General features: G+C 43.1%; 2 protein-coding genes across 2 annotated transcripts; both read right to left on the reverse strand.

The window, feature by feature from the left end:
• Positions 1–1,480: 1,480 nt before the first annotated feature.
• Positions 1,481–7,431, reverse strand: cops9 (COP9 signalosome subunit 9). The gene is made up of 3 exons (XM_055646485.1): positions 7,276–7,431; positions 4,103–4,175; positions 1,481–1,647 (listed from the first exon to the last, which is right to left on the reverse strand). Exons 1-3 carry the CDS (start codon positions 7,336–7,338, stop codon positions 1,610–1,612), a joined length of 174 nt encoding a protein of 57 aa, XP_055502460.1. The 5' UTR covers positions 7,339–7,431; the 3' UTR covers positions 1,481–1,609.
• Positions 7,432–14,759: 7,328 nt separating this feature from the next.
• Positions 14,760–17,528, reverse strand: otos (otospiralin). The gene is made up of 4 exons (XM_055646486.1): positions 17,380–17,528; positions 17,123–17,185; positions 16,844–16,870; positions 14,760–15,385 (listed from the first exon to the last, which is right to left on the reverse strand). Exons 2-4 carry the CDS (start codon positions 17,178–17,180, stop codon positions 15,165–15,167), a joined length of 306 nt encoding a protein of 101 aa, XP_055502461.1. The 5' UTR covers positions 17,181–17,185; positions 17,380–17,528; the 3' UTR covers positions 14,760–15,164.
• Between the last annotated feature and the right edge of the window lie 1,806 nt (positions 17,529–19,334).

The following is a 19,334-nucleotide window of genomic DNA, read 5'->3' on the forward strand; positions in this document are numbered from 1 at the left end:
AGGCAGGTAGGTAGATGGGTGGGCAAGGCGGGGATGGACCAAGCAGCAGCAGCGGGCGGTCGGACAGGATGGGGATGGGCAGAGGGAGAGTCGGGTTGCAGGGTGGGGATGGGGATGGGCAGAGGGAGGGAGGGAGGGTCGGGTTGCAGGATGGGGATGGGCAGAGGGAGGGAGAGGCGGGTTGCAGGATAGAAACATAGAAATTAGGTGCCGGAGTAGGCCATTCGGCCCTTCGAGCCTGCACCGCCATTCAATATGATCATGGCTGATCATCCAACTCAGTATCCCGTACCTGCCTTCTCTCCATACCCCCTGATCCCCTTTAGCCACAAGGGCCACATCTAACTCCCTCTTAAATATAGCCAATGAACTGGCCTCAACTACCCTCTGGCCTCAACTACCCTCTGTGTTGAGAAGGATGGGTATGGGGATGGGCAGAGGGAGGGAGGGAGAGTCAGGTTGCGTGGAGTTGGAGTTTGAATGCAAACTGGTCCAATTGTCAAGTCAATTGGATCTAAACCACAGTTAACAATGAATGGCCTGTGGAGGAAGGAATTGCAGAAGCTGATCTTTATGGATGGAGGGAGGGAGTGACTGAGGGTAGGGGAAGGGAGAGCAAGGGTGAGGGAGGTATTGGGGGAGGGGAGGAGGAAGAGTGGGAGGATTGAGGGAGAGGAAGGGGTGGGGAGGGAGAGGGGGGAAGTGGGGGAAGTGAGGAGAGGGAGTAGTGGGAGAGGAGGGGGAGGTGGGGAATAGAGGGAGAGGAGGACAGTGGGGGAAGTCAGGAAGGATAGTAGGGGGGTATTTGGGGAGGTGAGGAGTGGGGGGGGGGAATAGGGGATAGAGGGGTAGGGAGTGAAGAGGAGTTATGGAGGGAGGGGTAGGGGAAAGAAGGAGGGATTGTGGGAGGGGAGGAGGAGAGTGGAAAGAAGAGGGAGGGTGAAGAGGAGGGGGAAGGAGTGCTGGGGATGAGGGGAAATGAGCCGTGCCTGCGCAGTTGGGGGCTGTGTGTGAGTGGTGCACTATTGCATTGGGGAGATGGGTTGCATTGGAAGAACGGGTGAGTGATGGAATATTGCGTTGGGGGACTAGGCCTCACATGTGAAAGGGACCCAACGGGTCCCACTTAGTCTAGTCAGGAATAAAAACTGGAAGTCAGAAGAGAGTTTAATACACTTCACAGCTCTGAAATATTATCATATTGTACTAGTGAACAAAATATATCCTAACAACGTAAATCTTCGCACAAAAATTGCACAGTGATTTCTAAATAATGGAACTAAGTATTTATACTGATTTGATTATACTATGTACCCCAAGATGCTTCCTTCAACACTGTCCTTCAGTTATCTGAATACCTCAACAATTTTATTCTAGGTGAAAGGGCATATTTTTTGGCTGTTGAAAGAAAAAAATGTTACAAATATATTTTACAAAAAAAGTTATTAATTTAATAAAATGTACACTTTAAAACAAAAAAGAGTGAGCAAATCCATATTTATAAAACAAGATGTTTAACAAACGCAAGGATGTTTTTGAATATGCTACAATATTGTCCAACTTCTTTCCTTTTCCATATTTGAGGTTTGAATGACGTGAAGAGACCAAATTACTGAATATCATCGTCGTCAAAGAGGTCTTCAAAATCTAAAGTGTAAACAATGCATAATTAATTACCCTGAAATAATTCATTTCTTTCTCCTACCTTCCTTGCCTTTACTTCCTGTCATTTCCGCATACTCAACCAATCTGTTGAAAATGAGAAAGGCTGATTTCCTTCTATCTCCTCACAAATTTAAACATTCAACACAAGGGAGAAAAAACAGTGATGGAGTAACTCAGCGGGTCACACAGCATCGGGAGGGGGGGGGAGGGCAGCAATGGCAAGTAACGTTTCAGGTCAGGACCCTTCTTCAGTTCTATTGTGCGAGAGGAAAAGAGAAGTGGGAGTGAGACAAAGCCTGGCAAGTGATAGGTAGATGCAGGTAAGGGGAGTTTGGCAGGTGGTTGGAGTAAGTGGCAAAAACTGGAAATGAAAAGGCGACAAAAAGGTGTCAGGTAAGAGGAGTGAAATGTAAAGCCAGAGGGAGTGTTATAGGTGGAAGGGAAAGCGGGAATGACAGACGTGAGATGGGTGTATAATGGATGGGAACGGTGCAGGCTGACTGGGCAGGAGAGTGCTAGAAATGGGTAAGCACTGGGTTGGTGGTGAGGGCATAGGAAAGAAAGAGGGAGGGAGTGATTGCTTCAAATTGGAGAATTCAATGTCAATTTCTTTATAAATCCAAACAATAAATCATAGTAAAGACACAAAATGCTGCAGTAACCCAGTGGGTGAAACAGCATCCCTGGAGAACATGGGTAGATGACATTTTGGGTTTAGACCTTTAAACTGAAGGGTCCCGACCCAAAATGTCATCTATCCATGCTGACCTGACCCGATGAGTTACTCCAGCATTTGTCTTTGCTCAGTAGACCTGCAAATGCAATTCCTTGTTTCTACAATAAATCAGTGTTTTAGTAACTGGCACCATAGCACAGGACACGAAGGTGACTGAAATCATAAACAAGTACACCTGACAAATTCAGTCAAATTTATACATTTTAAAACTACAATTATAATAAACATTTGCAACTTAGATGAGACTTTGATAACAACAGCAGTGCATAAATACCTCACTGTTCACCTAGCAGTTCAACTAGCATCATCTGCCCTCTCTCGCTGTGAACAGTAAAATTCTTACTTAAGTGGTTGAGATCTTAACTAAGTTTAAAGTTCGCCACATTCATTTCTGTGTGAAATACATATCAATACAATACTAAATTAGCATGCTAAAATAGAATACACTGAATGATTGAGGGGGAATTTTACTTTTTTGTTTGATCGAAGTCTTACCAAAAACCCACGGGATAGCTATTATTGCAAATTGAAAATAGTGCAAGAGAGATTTATCACTTGATTGAAACATGAAAGCAACTATGTTGGCTGAGTCATCAAAACCTTATTCCGTGATTCAAGAAGCTTCTACCCATCTCACTGTGTATGTTACATATCAAGTCGTTGAAGTAACAAATTGAACAGAAAAATAAAATTCATTTGTACATTTTCAAAGTAATTTTTCAAATTTACAGCGATTTTACTTTTTGACCCTGTCATTATTTAATGCCTGCAATATGAATTAATAATCAACACAGCCTCCACCATTTGCCCCAATGTGGCGAGCAATATCTCAACTGGTAACTTAGAACCATACCATTCACGTTTCTACCATAAGGAATGTTTCGATTGGGATTATTTTTAAACATGAAATTCCAATAATAAAATAGAAAAGCAAAAGATAAAATATGGAAACAAAATCCTAAAGAGATTTTTAAATGTTTATCTCCTTTCTTTACTGTGCTATGATGCCAGGTACTGAAACACTACGATTTATTGTAGAAAGAAAGATTACTTTCTTCAGTAATCTTTGCATTACATTGAATATTTGAACATGGCAAATTGTGTACTGCCTGAGGCATTGCAACTACACTCACATTAAGAGTAAGTAACCCAAAAATGCCTGGTAAAAGTAACAATAATTTGTTGTTTTATTCAGTGCTTATTCTTCTGCTTTCAGTTCTTATCAAACACCTGTTGCATGCCCTCTCCATAATCTGGCAAGAAGGGAAATTACCTACCAGCAAAAAAAAATGTTTGATTCAATTTTCGTTTTTGATTCAATTTTCTGAATATTGTCATAGAGGCTGAAAATCACTCAGCATTTCATATAGCTTGAGAAGGAAATATGTGTGACTATAATGAGCTTTGCAAGCGAAGATTTAGTGCAAAATGTAAAGGAGATTCTCCAAAATATGAAAGTAAAATCTGAAACAGAGATCACATTAGCAGAGTTTAAAAAAAGAACCAGAGACTGCATTGTGTAATCATGATTTATCCCAAATAACTTGTGAGTCAGAGGAAACACATAGATGTTTAAAGTGAAAAGAAAAATGGGCAAGTTTGGAAACGATAATTAAAGCAGAATACTCAATCAGCCGCAATAAGATCACATTAAATAAATGGCCAGAAAATTGTGTGAAAAATTATGAAAGGATTACCCACCATTAAAGAAATCTGCATGGACTGCTTTTTCATTAGCTGCAAGGTCCATCAGAAGTCCTGAACTTCCTCCTGCCTGAAAAATAGACAAAGGTTAAAAAAAGACATTTTATTGTTAACAGAACTTCAACACTTACATCGAATTTCACTGATAAAATAATTCCAAACCAAGCTGGTATTCTGTTAGTTGATGTAAACTCGGGCAGCACCTGGGAAGCTTTAAAAAACTTAAAGAGATGGGGGAAATTATTTTCATTATTGATTTATAGGCATATGTAAATAATAGTACAAAGCTAAAAACAATGCCCCCAAGTCTATATAGTTCAGAGCTTATTTGGAGGTTGTAGTGTTTAATAGCCTGATGGTTGCAGGGAAGAAATTGCTCCTGAATGTTGAAGTTACAGTTTTCAGGCACCTATACTTTCTTCCTCATGGCAGGAGTGAAATGAGAGCATGGGCAGGACGGTGTGGATCTCTTATGATGCTGACCGCCTTTTTGAGGCAGCGACTCCTGTAGATGGTGGGATGTCTTGGCAGTATTCACCACCTAAGAGCAATGAGCTGCTTTTCCTCCAATTTGCACTGGGCCTCAATCTGACCATGGAAGAGGCCCAGGACAGAAATGTTAGATTGGGAATGAGAGGGAAAGTTGAAGTGCTGAGTAACCAGGAGATCAGGTAGGTTAAGACAGACTGACAGCGAAACGATCGCCGAGCTTGCGCTTGGTCTCGCTGATATACCGGAATTGACACCTGGAACAGCTGATACAGTAGGTGAGGTTGAAGGAGGTGCCTCACCTGAAAAGACTGTTGGGGTCCTTGGACGGAGTTGAGGGGGCAGAGTTTAAAAAAATGGTCAGGTGTTGCATCTCCTGTGGTTGCAGGGGAAAGTACCTGGGGAGGGGGTGGTTTGGGTGGGATGGGACGAGTTGACCAGGGAGTCTCTACGGAAAGGAGAAAGGGGTGGGATCTTGTTGGAGGTGGCGAAAATGTTTAATGATATATGCGATGGCTGATAGGATGGAAGGTGAGAACAAGGGGGACTCTGTCCTCATTACGAATGGAGGAGGGGGAGCAAGAGCAGAGCTGCAATATATCGATGAGACCCTAGTGAGAGCCTTTAAAAAGGCAGCCAGTATAATTAAGGACCCACATCACCCCGGCCACACTCTGATTTGACTCCTGCCATCAGGAAGAAGGTAAAGGAGACTGAAAACTTTAAAGTCCAGGAACAACTTATTCCCTGCCGCCATCTGGCTATTAAAGACTACAAATAAGCTCTGAACTGTAGACTTGGGAGCATGCGTTTTGTCTGTTTGCCTATTATTATGTTTGTTTGTGTGTGTGTGTGCGTGTGTGTGATATATATATATATACATTGAACTTTTTTCTCGTTTATCATTTTGTTTAGTGTTCTATGTTTACATATTGTGTTGTCGCTACTACAAGTAAGAATGTCATTGTTCTCTCTGGGACATATGACAATAAAACATTCTTGACTCAACCCGCCGGCGGCCCCGGGCTCTTTGCTCTGCAGCTTCCCCGCCCACTGTCCGGCCGGCCACCACCCCCCACCCTCACCCATCACCCCCCACCCATCACCACCACCCCCACCTTCACCCCCACCCTCACCCCCACCCACCCTCACCCATCACCCCCCACCCATCACCCTCACCCATCACCCCCCACCCTCACCCCCACCCATCACCCCCCCTTTTTCACCTTCACCCCCACCCTCACCCCCACCCTCACCCATCACCCATCACCCCCACCCATCACCCTCACCCATCACCCCCCCCTCCCTCACCCCCACCCTCACCTTCACCCCCACCCTCATTCCACCCCACCCTCACCCATCACCCATCACCCCCCCCCCACACCTGGGAATCCCCCCCACCCTCACCCCCACCCTCACCCCCACCCATCACCCCCACCCTCACCCCCACCCATCACCACCACCCCCCACCCTCACCCATCACCCCCCACCCCCCCCCACCACCACCCCCACCTTCACCCCAGGGAACCCTCACCCCCACCCTCACCCATCACACCCACCACCCATCACCCTCACCCATCACCCCCACCCCCACCCTCACCCATCACCCTCACCCATCACCACCACCCCCACCCCCCACCCTCACCCATCACCCTCACCCATCACCCCCACCCATCACCCCTCACCCATCACCCCCACCCATCACCCTCACCCATCACCCCCCACCCATCACCCTCACCCAATGAGACCCCCCACATCACCCCCCACCCCCACCCTCACCCCCACCCCAACCCCACCCCCACCCTCACCCATCACCCGAGCTTGCGCTTGGTCATCACCCATCACCCTCACCCATCACCCATCACCCCCACCCCCCACCACCCAGGACCCATCACCTGAAAACCCATCACCCCCACCCATCACCCTCACCCATCACCCCCACCCTCAAAAAAATGGTCCATCACCCCCACCCATCACCCCCACCCATCACCCCCACCCCCACCCTCACCCCCACCCATCACCCCCACCCCAGGGAGTCCCCCACCCCCACCCTCACCCCCACCCTCACCCATCACCCCCACCCATCATCCCCCCCACCCATCACCCTCACCCCCACCCCCACCCTCACACCCTCACCCCCACCCCACCCACCCCCCACCCCCACCCACCCATCACCCATCACCCATCACCCCCCCCCCCCACCTCACCCATCACCCTCACCCATTACCCCCACCCCATCACCCTCACCCATCACCCCCCACCCTCTGACCCCCTGCCCATCACCCCCACCCATCACCCCCACCCATCCCCCCCCCCCCCCCCACCCTCACCCCCCCCATCACCCCCACCCATCACCCCAACCCCCACCCTCACCCACCCCCCACACCCATCACCCCTCACCCACTCACCCCCACCCTCACCCCCACCCATCACCCCCACCCATCACCCCCCCCCATTCACCCTTTTTCCCACCCTCACCCATCTACCCCCACACATCATTGTTCCCATCACCCTCACCCATCACCCCCACCCATCACCCCCCCCCATCACCCCCGGGCATCACCCTCACCCCCACCCCTCACCCATGTCCCCCACCCATCACCCCCCCACCCCCCACCCTCACCCATCACCCCCCATCCCCACCCCCACCCCCACCCATCACCCCCACCCCCACCCCCCACCTCATCCAGGTCCACATACGGCCCCGCTCCTTCCGGAAACATCTCATCCACCGCCGGCTTCATTCTGACCAAACGATCCTCTGCGCCTGCGCCGTAGCCAGAACCAGCCGCACGGACTGTGCGACTTCCGGTGCCGCACGGACTGTGCGACTTCCGGTGCCGCACGGACTGTGCGCCGCTGGAACGTGGGTCCGTGGACAAAAGGGCCGGTGGGCGGAAGCGATGTCTGTGTAACCCCAGCCCCCCCCTGCAGAAAGATGCCTTGTGTGGATTCCCTTTCATCAATGGACATACACGACGGTTGATACAAAGTGTAAACAAGGAAAATAAGCTTTCATTTAAAGTAACTTTATGGATTTATTTGTTTGCTGGTTCTCAATAGCGCATCTAAAAATTTCCTGGAACAAGGTCACAACCTAAAGTCACAGTCATGTTTACACATGTTGCTTCTCTGCTTTTCTTGATACCGTATTTATATGTTAAAGACGTGTCCCTGGGTATGTGGGGCAGTGTTTCAACATTTGCAGTTAACTCAAATGCTGTTTGGGAGTTCTGGTAAATACATGTCAAGAGCATGCCCAGTATAATGAATGGTAGAGATAAATAGTAGAGTTGCCAACACTACATTTCAAAAGTACATAGTGTGTTGTGGACATGACATCTTTTACCTTGTCAGGAGGGGATTCCAGAATCTATTGGACTATATCACTTCAGAGTAAATTTATTTCTAACTATGTGCAAATGTCTGGAAAATTCTGGACATCAGATATTTCCATACAGGATGACCTTTGTAGATTAAGGGTTCAAGCTGGGAAAATCATAGCCGAAATTGCATGTACCATATCTCTTCTTCTTCTTGCATATGGCGTGCACAGCCTAAAGTTGTAGTACAACTTGTTCTATTTGACCTTATTTGATTGTGCACGCCAGGTTGGTAGCATTCGTCAAAACAGGGCGGGCCATGTGAAGGTTGCAATCTTCCACATCATGTCCTGTATCAATCTCGTGCATCATAGTATTTTCCTATTGAAATTGAAATAAGGGAAGGTGGATGTGGTGAACATACTGCAAGAAATACTGCTTGCATCAACCACATTAGGTTTCAAGAGGGAAAAGAGCAACAAAGACTGAGGCTGAGGAGTGTGAAGTATAACTGTTGATCCAAGTGAATACTGTCAATCAAGAGGTGTAAGCACTTTAAGTTTGGAGGAAACAAGAAAAGAAAAGGCCAGGCTAGGCCATCTCATTCTAAGCTATATCCTTTAATTTTTGTCCACATTTCTTTTTTACAAGTGAAGTCATATTCAATATTCAGATCCCCAATCTGAAGAAGAGGACCGACTCAAAACATTGCTTGTCCACACCTTCCCCAGATGCTGCAGACCCGCTGAGTTCCTCCAGCACTATGTCTTTTGCTCAAGATTCCAGTATCTGCAGTCCTTTGTGTCTCCCACTCAAAATTGGACTCTCAGTCACCTTGTGTTGTGATGAAGTGCAAAGTGATAACTTTGATAACAACTTCTGCATCGGAGACAGTCCAGAGAAGGTTTATGAGAATGATCCTAGGAATAATTAGGTTAGCATATAATAAGTGTTTGACGACACTGGGCCTATACTCGCTGGAGTTTAGAAGAATGAGGGGGGAACCTCATTGAAACTTAACGAATAGTGAAAGGCCTGGATAGAGTGGATGTGGAGAGTCTAGGACCAGAGGCCATCGTCTCAGAATAAAAAGGATGTACCATAGTCTCAGAATAAAAGGATGTACCTTTAGAAAGGAGATGAAATGGAATTTCTTTAGTCAGGGGATGGTGAAGCTGTGGAATTCATGGCCACAGACAGCTGTGGAAGCCAAGTCATTGGGTATTTTAAGGCGGAGATTGACAGATTCTTGAGTAGTAAGGGCATCAGGGATTATGAGGAGAAGGCAGGAGAATGGGGTTGAAATATAGATCAGCCATGATTGAATGCGTAGTAGTCTTGATAGGCCAAATGGCCTAATTCTGCTCCTGTGACTTATGAACATCTCTTAAATAGAGAGACATTGTGACTACAGCATCGACTGACAGGTGTTCCCCCTCACTGCCCTGGGGAACAGAGACCGTTCCAACATTGCATTGGAGACATTGGTAGAGATGTTATTCAACCATGGCTAATGGTAATTTGGTTACCTCTCTCAAGCTGGTGTGTAATCACAGACATCAGGGGATAATTGACAGACCCCAGACACAGCCACATCATCTTACCTACAAGCGGAATGTTCACCATAAATATGACCCCAGCACTACTCTAACCATATAGGATGATGGATTTTTCATACCTAACCTTCCTTCTCACATCCCACTTCTTCATCAGTCCACGTTATCATCTGATTAAAAAGCTGCAGTTGTTGTAATCAAAGCCCAATGTTTTCCTGAAATCTTTCTCTCACTACATCATTACCTCACCCACCGAGTTTCTCCAGCATTTTTTGTCTACATCATTACTTTTGCCCCTCAGGATGAGAGATAGTGATCTCACCATTGCCGTTTCACCAGTGACCTTGCTGATGCCTGCAGCTGACCAACGCAGACTGTTGCCGCTTATCCCATGAGGTTGTGGTCCACCATCAACCCTTCGAGAATCATCCTCTAAAACCATCTGCTGCCTCCTCCTCTGAAATCAACAACCTTTCTCCTGTCATGCCACAATCAAAATAGAGAGAGTACAGAGGAGATTTACTAGAATGTTGCCTGGGTTTCAACAACTAAGTTACAGAGATAGGTTGAATAAGTTAGGTCTTTATTCTCTGGAGCGCAGAAGGTTAAGGGGGGGACCTGATAGAGGTCTTTAAAATGATGAGAGGGATAGACAGAGTTGATGTGGACAAGCTTTTCCCTTTGAGAATAGGGAAGATTCAAACAAGAGGACATGACTTCAGAATTAAGGGACAGAAGTTTAGGGGTAATATGAGGGGGAACTTCTTTACTCAGAGAGTGGTGGCGGTGTGGAATGAGCTCCCAGTGGAAGTGGTGGAGGCAGGTTCATTGGTATCATTTAAAAATAAATTGGATAGTCATATGGATGCGAAGGGAATTGAGGGTTATGGTATGAGTGCAGGCAGGTGGGACTAAGGGGAAAAGAAATTTGTTCGGCATGGACTTGTAGGGCCGAGATGGCCTGTTTCCGTGCTGTAATTGTTATATGGTTATATAGTTAATCACTGGGTAGAACACAAAAGGCACCTAGAGGATAGATTAAAGGGAATACGAGAATTCATAATTGATATTTGCATGAAGATTGGCCCATCTTGGTTTATGAAGTAGTTTCATGTTTTGATTGATTTTATCCTTTGCATTGTGTGCATGCAGTCACTGTGATATTTGCAGCAGAGGGAAGTAGGATGTGAGACTTGTTGAATGAGGAATTAAAGTTGTTAAAGGAGGCATGGATAGGGTAGACAGTCAGAACCTTAGATAGGGTAGACAGTCAGAGGGCAAATCTTTGAGGTGAAAGGGGCAAAGTTTAAAGGAGTGTAATGGCAGATTATTATATCGTTCAAGGAATATTTCCTCTAGCCACTATGATTGAAGACGGGTAAGGAGATAATTTCGATATGCTTGCGAGCTCTCCACGAGACATTGAAAGCCGTCCAAAGATAAATCTTGAAAACACAGTCTCTTAATTAATAGTTTATTTATTGTCGTAGTAAAAACAGTAAGATATTCATCCAAACTTTTTCTTGTTTAAGTACATTTTGCTCTTACACGTAGTCAAACTCGTGCATAGTCGAAAGCTGTGCCTTCTCCCCCATGCCGGAGTTGGTGGTTGAGGTAGATATGATGGTGGCATTTAAGAGGCTTTTGGATAGGCACATGGATATTCAGAGAATGGAGGGATATAGATAAGAATTGGTCTTGACATCATGATCGGCACAGACACTGTGGACCGAAGGACCTGTACCCGTGCTGCACTATTCTACGTTCTAATAATGGTGTCAGATAAATTGTTTGTCGTCAGTCTGGCAGGAAATGGGTTGACTGGGGTTGCTCTTGTCCTGCTGCTGAGTGGGCCATTATGCACCTGGCAATGAGCCTCATAATGGCAAAACTTTGCAGCAGCCAAGAATACACAGCATATCCTCAGACGTGCTCTGCCAAGTACGACAGGGTTTCTTTGGAGCAGTCCCGACAGTGAAGTCAGTGTTTGAGCAATTGTGTGGCAACATTGCACTTATGGTGAGTCACAGGCACAGAGAAATTGGCTATATGAGTGATGAGTCAGGACCGTCAGACCATGCGGCACAAGGACAGCGGAGCTACGTGGCAGGCCTGGCACTCTCGCCCACCATGGACCCTGGAAACCCGTCTGAAGATGGTGACATGGTGGCGCAGCAGTAGAGTTGCTGCCTTACAGCACCAGACACCCAATTAATGGTATCCTGTACTTAAAAGCAGTCAAGCCACCCAAGCAAGTTCAGCCTGCTGGTTTATGTCAAGAATACAACAAAATATTTGAATAGTGAATGCCAGTGAATTCCTTTATGCAGTAGTGGGGTGGCAAACTGTGAGGTAGAAGAACTCCAGTTACTGCCTGGAATTTATGGGGTGACCCCAACAAATCTCACCTCACCTTGTTCTGAGGTTGAAGTTGTGACTGGGATGTGGTAGCTTTCAAAGGGAATGTCCTTGTGAAAAGAAGATCATTCAAAAAGCACATGCTGAGGTTTAAGTTGCTCATTGAAGAGCCTCTGTGACCATGGGATCCCGAGGAACCTTTCCCACCTCTTCTTTGTTGGCTATCTTGCACACTCTTGTCCAAGTGGGATATCCTCTCATACACTCATGTCACCGGACAATTATTTTTATAAGGTAGCCAGGTAAATTCCTACTGAACCTGCCACACCATTTCCCATAAGTTCTCAAATCTTTTTTGAATCAACGGCTATTTAAAACCATATGGAAAGTAACCAAAACGTATGCAATGAAATGATTGCAGTTATCAATAAAAATACTGGTGGTTCTTTAGCGTTGCTCAATATGTGATTAGAAATAAATACCAATTTTGCTGACCCAAGAAAATGCAGATGCTGGTTTACCAAAAAAGACAGAAAGTGTGGGAGTAACCCATTTGGTCAAACAGCATCTCTGTAGAACATGAATAGGGGATGTTACAGGTCTAAAGGATCCCGAGATGCTGCCTCACCCGCTGAGTTACGCCAGCACTTTGTGTCTTTACTTCCAAATTTGCTGTCCTGGTTACAGAACAACAATATTTGCTGCCTGAAATCATGAACAACATACTCTGTATATTACAAAGGGAGCTTGCCGTGCTCATCATAATGTCACTAAGAATTTGTGCAAATTGTGCCACAGTTGAGCTTACACACATAGGTGATCGTATTAGAACTAATTCAGTAGCTGATGGCAAATTTAGCAGCCTTACACTGTTTTCTTCAAACCTGACCTCTCAGGAGTGGGTCGAGGTACATTTGGGTAGACTGGCTTTTCATAATTATTTCTTTAAATCGACATGGACACTCATTGACTAACACATCCATCCATGGTTTTTTTCTATGGCACTGGCTTCAGAAGGAATGGGTGGAAGCTCTCCCTATTGATAATTCCCAAATCAGGCAGGTTCCTGAAGTGCCCTAATTTCCACTCCATCTTTGCACACCTGCTCAATTTGCAGCACTGTTTCAAATTTTTGCACTATATTCTCCAGTGGAAATACTTGGGCAGCATGTATGAATAATTCCCGGCTAAATTTCAGTTTTCTCACTTTTTACCTATGAAAGACAACAGTTCTCACTTTTATATGTTCCTTGTGATAACATTTAGAAGTACACATATTCTAAATAAATAAATGACATATGTAGACACACTCTGGGAATTCGACGAGTCAATCATCTAAATAGAAGGAATGATATAATAGTGACTGTGATCGCCACAGCATAAATTGTGAATAAGTTCAAATGATGACAGAGAAAGTAAGATCAATGGAATCCTCAATTTAGAGTATTGTGCCGACATCTGGTGGTCAAGCCACTTATTGCTAGAACCTCAAAAGTGCTGGAGAAACTCAGCAGGTGCAGCAGCATCTATGGAGCAAAGGAGATAGGCAACGTTTCGGGCCGAAACCCTTCTTCAGTCTAAAGAAGGGTTTCGGCCCAAAACGTTGCCTATTTCCTTTGCTCCATAGATGCTGCTGCACCCGCTGAGTTTCTCCAGCACTTTTGTGTTCCTTCGATTTTCCAGCATCTGCAGTTCCTTCTTAAACACTATTAAACATATAACCATATAACAATTACAGCACGGAAACAGGCCATCTCGGCCCTACAAGTCTGTGCCGAACAACTTTTTTCCCTTAGTCCCACCTGCCTGCACTCATACCATAACCCTCCATTCCCTTCTAATCCATATGCCTATCCAATTTATTTTTAAATGTATTTATTGTTAGAACATCGTCAGGACCAAAGATCATAGAAAGGAGCTCTATGATCTCTGGTCAGGAGCTGGGACTATCACGTGACAGGGTTTTGGCGGGAGTTAATTAGAAAAAAAGTCGTCAGTCTTCTGTGCAATCGAAGGTAGACAAAAATGCTGGAGAAATTCAGTGGGTGAGGCAGCATCTATGAGCGAAGGAAATAGGCAAGTTTTGGGTCAAAACCCTTCTTCAGACTGACGTGAGGGTTGCGGGGCGGGAAGAAGAAAGGAAGAGGTGGAGCTAGTGGGCTGAGAAGGGGAGGAAAAAGTAAGGACTACCTGAAAAACTGGAAAGGTCTATTGGGGTACTGATTGGGGATGATCAGCCATGATCATATTGAATGGCGGTGCAGGCTCGAAGGGCCGAATGGCCTACTCCTGCACCTATTTTCTATGTTTCTATATTTAAAATATTTTGTAGCCTCAGTTTTAGAGATACAGCGTGGGAAAAGGCCCTACAGCCCTCCGAGTCTGTGGTGACCAAAGATCAACTGCACACTAAACTAGTTCTATCCGATACACGTTCAATCTCCAGCAGCTAATTAAGCTACAAACCTGCATGTCTTTGAAATATGGGAGGAAATCGGAGCACCTGAAAAAGCCCCACACAGGTTACAGGGCGACGTGCAAAATCCGCACTGACAGCACCCTAGTCTGGATCGAATCCGGGTTTCTGGCTCGATAAGGTAGCAACACTACCACTACATTACTGTGTTACCCTGAACAGAATATGTTTTTTAAGACCATTTAACATTGAGAACAATATATCAGTAAAATTATACCTTATTGATTGGTTAATAGGCTTTAAGAAATGTGCACATTTCATGCTATGAATTGTTTCTCTTTCCAAAATGCACACAAACTGATCTATCCATTTTATAATTATGATCTATTTCCCTTGCATCATGGAATACAAACTGAAGATAACCAATACTAAGTAACGAAAGGTGCCAAATCTCTTGATTGAAAGAGGTGAAAGATAAGGTTACTGTTTACATACATGCAATGTTACACCCATTCATTAGATATGTATATTTTATTATAGCAAGTTAGAAATAAATCATTGTATGCACACTGATTTTAAATTTAAGAAGTTACATGTTTGACAAGAAATAGTGTTGCTTTGAATAATTAATAATGTTACAATTCTCCGAAATTTAAATTAAACCAATTTCAGCTACAAAAGTTAAAATAAATCATTTTTGTTAAAATAAAGATGCATTCTATGAAGAAAACACTTTGCACAGTGCAGGTGTGTTCTGTAATGTGGTTATATATAAGGCCCCGTATAATTGTGGCACTACATACAGTACATGCAACAGATAGATAAGGTGGATTATAATGTTAAAGTAATTTTATTCTAATGATGTTCGCTCTACTCTATTTATTTTTGTGTTGGACCAAATGCGTTTGCTTGCATTTTCACTCTGTGTGTGCTTCCTTTGCAACCTCAATTTGTATTTCCTGTTGTTCCGGTGTGTCATAGCCCATAGTATTCCCTATGGGGAAATGAGCATAGAAAATGTGGGCTAGCTGCTGGATTCGGTCATAATCTCCAATGCTTCGGAAATACTCCACGTATCTCCAGAAATCAGTTGTCGAATAAGGCCAGTATGGAGGGCTTCGTTTTTCCACATGATGATCTAAGTAAGGAATGAAAATCCACATGTGACCACTTCTGAACACAAAATACAATGCCTGTGCTTGTCAGTAAAGATAATTTCATATCTTCATTTCATATCTTCCATACGCTACAGAACAATAAAGCAATTGTAATCTATATACATTAATACCTGAATACCAGCAGTACCAGCAATAATCAAATTCAGCAGTTAATTAACTGAGGGATACTGAGGGATGATCAGCCATGATCATATTGAATGGCTGTGCAGGTTCGAAGGGCCGAATGGCCTACTCCTGGACCTATTTTCTATGTTTCTATGTTTCTATGTTCGTTGTCTCTGTACTGTACACTGACAATGACAATAAATTGAATCATTTCATTTTTCATCATTTCAATTAATGTACTGTACCTTTATATTAATTGCAATAAAGCATTTGTAAATACACTGTAGGTACAAATATCTCTTTATAAAGTGTTCAAGAAGGAACTGCAGATGCTGGAAGATCGAAGGTACACAAAAATGCTGGAGAAACTCAGCGGGTGCAGCAGCATCTATGGAGCGAAGGAAATAGACGACGTTTCGGGCCGAAACCCTTCCTCAGACTGAAACTTATCTTTATAAAGTACCTTTTTTTAACAACACTGATGTAATGGCTATATTGATCATTAAATCATGTGTAGATACTAATCATTAATAGATTATTAGTATATCTGTATATTGGTAATTAATATAATGCATTTCACTGCTGTTTCATTAATATTTACTATTTCACCTTGTCCCAATGAAAATAAGTAATCCTAAATGTCTCCAGCCACTATTAACATATTTTACCTACATATAAGAACCTAGGAAAAATAGTATACTTGATGGAGTCATTTGTTGGGATTCAAAGCAAATATTCTAATGGAGTCTTACTGAAAAACATTTAGGTATTTCAACTAAAAATGGTGGCCAAAATGACATGCAATAAATTGTGCACTTGTTTATATGTCTCCTGCATGTCTGCTCTATTGTACTGAAGACAAGGATATATTGATAATAAACTCATAGACAGATACCTATTATCTATTAGTTAATAGTATTACAAAATAAATGCAGTAAATACACTATAGGTACAAGTGTCTCTTTATAAACACAGATGTAATGGATATATTGATAAAAATCATGTACAGATACTAATCATCTTTTAAATATTTATACCGTGTTGGAATTTTCCTTCTGAAAATTAACTCATTTAAAGGACCTGAATTTTTCTATTGGGATATACTTTTTTCCTCACATTTTTATATCTACTTTCCATGCAAAAATACAAATAATTTCAAAGATTTATTTCCATATTCTATTTCTCCACTGGCAATAACAGCAAATGTAAATATAAATTTGTCATGAAAAAAACATTCCGGTATAAATTAAACATTTTTTATATTTTCGGTGCTGGTGGCTTATATTGCAAGTGTGTCAAATAAGATTTGTTACCGTCGGGCTGTCGGATCACGTTGGCATCTGAAAATAAATATATGGAGAAATGATCAGCATGCAGAGATGGACAACTCACAAAAGGGCTTTTCATTGCACTGAAATAAATTGCTTCCCTTGAGAAATGCCAACGCAGCATTTGACTTTTTTTTTCTCCAGATTTCTGACATTTAATACAAAGAATAATCTAACATATTTATAAATATAAAATCATAATGTAAATCATCTGTAACAATTATGAAACAAAATTACCTCAAAAATAAATTTTATTAAACCTACCAGTTAGTGTGCTCAAAGTGAGAAGTATAAACAGCCCAACACAGATAAACCACTTCATTTTGACTGTAAAACCAAACAAATTCTCAGATCAGTTTCAACATCTAATCAATCTACACATCTTCAAATATTTCGTATTGGTCACAAATTAAATATTCCATAAGGTCTGTACATTTTTTACATTCAATCACCTTTTTTTTTTACTAGTACTAACTTTCTTTTGCACTTAAAAGATTTCCAAATAAGCATTCAGTACTTACATTTTTAATCTGGGATTGCAGTGATTGAGAAGGAAAAGAAGCAAAAGCCTTAAAATTAAGCCTCAGGTCTAGAATGCGTTCCTGGCTACCTGTGGGACGAGATGTTTAAATTGGCTCGGTCTATTTAAATGGAAATGAACGTCACTTTTCCAACTTTTATATACATAATGTGCCTTTCCAGGCACAACCAGTGAGTTTCATGACTAACAGCGCCCCCCTTGGGTTCAAGCTGAAAATATATATTTATGCGGAGAAATAACGTTTGCAATAAGGTTGTGCTGGAGCAGGATACCTTACATTGTGTTCCAACAGTATGAACATTAAATTCACCCATTTTAGGTAACAACGTCCTTTGTTTCACCCCCTCATTCCTGTACCCTAGCCTGCACCCCAATGCCCACTCATTTCTCACACTTTCCCATCTCCCCCTTTTCCCTGCACCACCATCCCTTTCCATCTACATCCCCCCTCTAGTTTTACATTCCACTCCTCTTTCACTCCCGAGTTCCACCTGAAATGACACCTATCCATGTCCTCCAGGGATCCTGCCTGACCTGCTAAGTTACTCCAGCACTTTGTGTCCTTCTGTCAGTGATGTCCATGTTCCTTGAGCAAATATAAAATATAATATTTTGTTTCTGTTCTCTATCAGCTGTACAAAATTGAAAACCCTTCGCAATGTCAAAATACTTTATTCCTTGGGTGCAGAAAGCTGCTTTTTGACTGCATTCCTAACACTTTGACAGTTCCATATAACTGTTCATGAAGAATGCTTAGATCTGATACTTTAGGAGATTCTTTGAATTCCCTGAATCTGTTGTAAACTTTTGGTAAAATGTATTTCAAGAGCTGTTTGCTTTTATCGACATTCACTTGTTGACAAACTGCATTAGAAAGCTACTGATGCTAATAATTTACTGCAACAGCTTTTAATTCTTTTTTTGTTGACATACTGTAACTGCGCCGAACCCTCAAACGCCATGCACCACAACCGTGATTCCTACCAGACCTCACCCCGTAATGCATCTGTTATGGTAACTACGGTACAAAGCATCAAATCAGGCACAGGAAGAGGGATATCTTGTCTGAGGTACCTTGCTGTCTCATAATTAACAGTTGTGATTATGTAAAAAAAAGGAATATTGATTAGCTATCACAATCTTTAACTCCGTTAAAGAAAATCAAATTGTGCAAATCAACAAAAACTGCTTATTGTGATGAGGAAGATGGATTGTCAGAAGTACTGATCAATTTACATTTTCTCTACAAAGAAAGTAGAAAAGAAAACTGTCAACACGGGGAAAGTTGTGGAAAATATACATGCCCATTCCCACCTGAGGAAGTGGGACCCACTGTCTGCTCAATATGTTTTGTTCTATTATGTGGCTTTAAATAACTCAAAGAGCACACATTTCCTTGAATATTCACACATCTGGAGTACGATCCTGACCTCCTATCTCCTTCATTGGAGAGCTTTTAATGATCTTTAACCAGACTTTATCTTTCACTACATGTTGTACCCTGTATCCTTTAACTCTACATGGTGGACGGCTTTATTGTAGTTATGTATAGTCATCTCTTTGACTGTAACACAACTAAAAGCTTTTCACTGGATCTTGGGATATATGACAATAATCTAAACTAATCCCACAGCACCAATTGGTTAAGAGTTCCAGAGTTTGACCGTATGGTGATCAACACCCAGCAATAAATATCCGACTCATGAAGGTACCTGGTGCAGCAGGGAAACAGGGTATTGTTGTCTCTATGTGCCTCCTTGTGCTTCAAATAAGTAGAAATAATTAGTTTTCTCAGCAATATTGACAAGTCGCTGTGTTGCATCTAGTGGGAGGTAAGTGTGGTGAAAAGGATCAATCACACTGTCCACTCTTCAGGTAAAACAGAATGCATTTATTTACATGGACCCTGAAGGGATCAATGGGAGAAGGCAGTCT

The sequence above is a fragment of the Leucoraja erinacea genome, chromosome 14 (assembly GCF_028641065.1).
Source record: "Leucoraja erinacea ecotype New England chromosome 14, Leri_hhj_1, whole genome shotgun sequence".
NCBI lineage: Eukaryota > Metazoa > Chordata > Chondrichthyes > Rajiformes > Rajidae > Leucoraja > Leucoraja erinaceus.

Coding starts and splice junctions, on each gene's coding strand:
- cops9 (XM_055646485.1), bottom strand. CDS start 7,338: ATGAAGCCGGCGGTGGATGAGATGTTTCCGGAAGGAGCGGGGCCGTAT. Junction 4,176..7,275: donor CGTATGTGGACCTGGATGAG/GTGGGGGGTGGG, acceptor TCTATTTTTCAG/GCAGGAGGAAGTTCAGGACT. Junction 1,648..4,102: donor CCATGCAGATTTCTTTAATG/GTGGGTAATCCT, acceptor TTTACACTTTAG/ATTTTGAAGACCTCTTTGAC.
- otos (XM_055646486.1), bottom strand. CDS start 17,180: ATGAAGTGGTTTATCTGTGTTGGGCTGTTTATACTTCTCACTTTGAGC. Junction 16,871..17,122: donor CACTTTGAGCACACTAACTG/GTAGGTTTAATA, acceptor ATTTATTTTCAG/ATGCCAACGTGATCCGACAG. Junction 15,386..16,843: donor CGTGATCCGACAGCCCGACG/GTAACAAATCTT, acceptor TTCCTTACTTAG/ATCATCATGTGGAAAAACGA.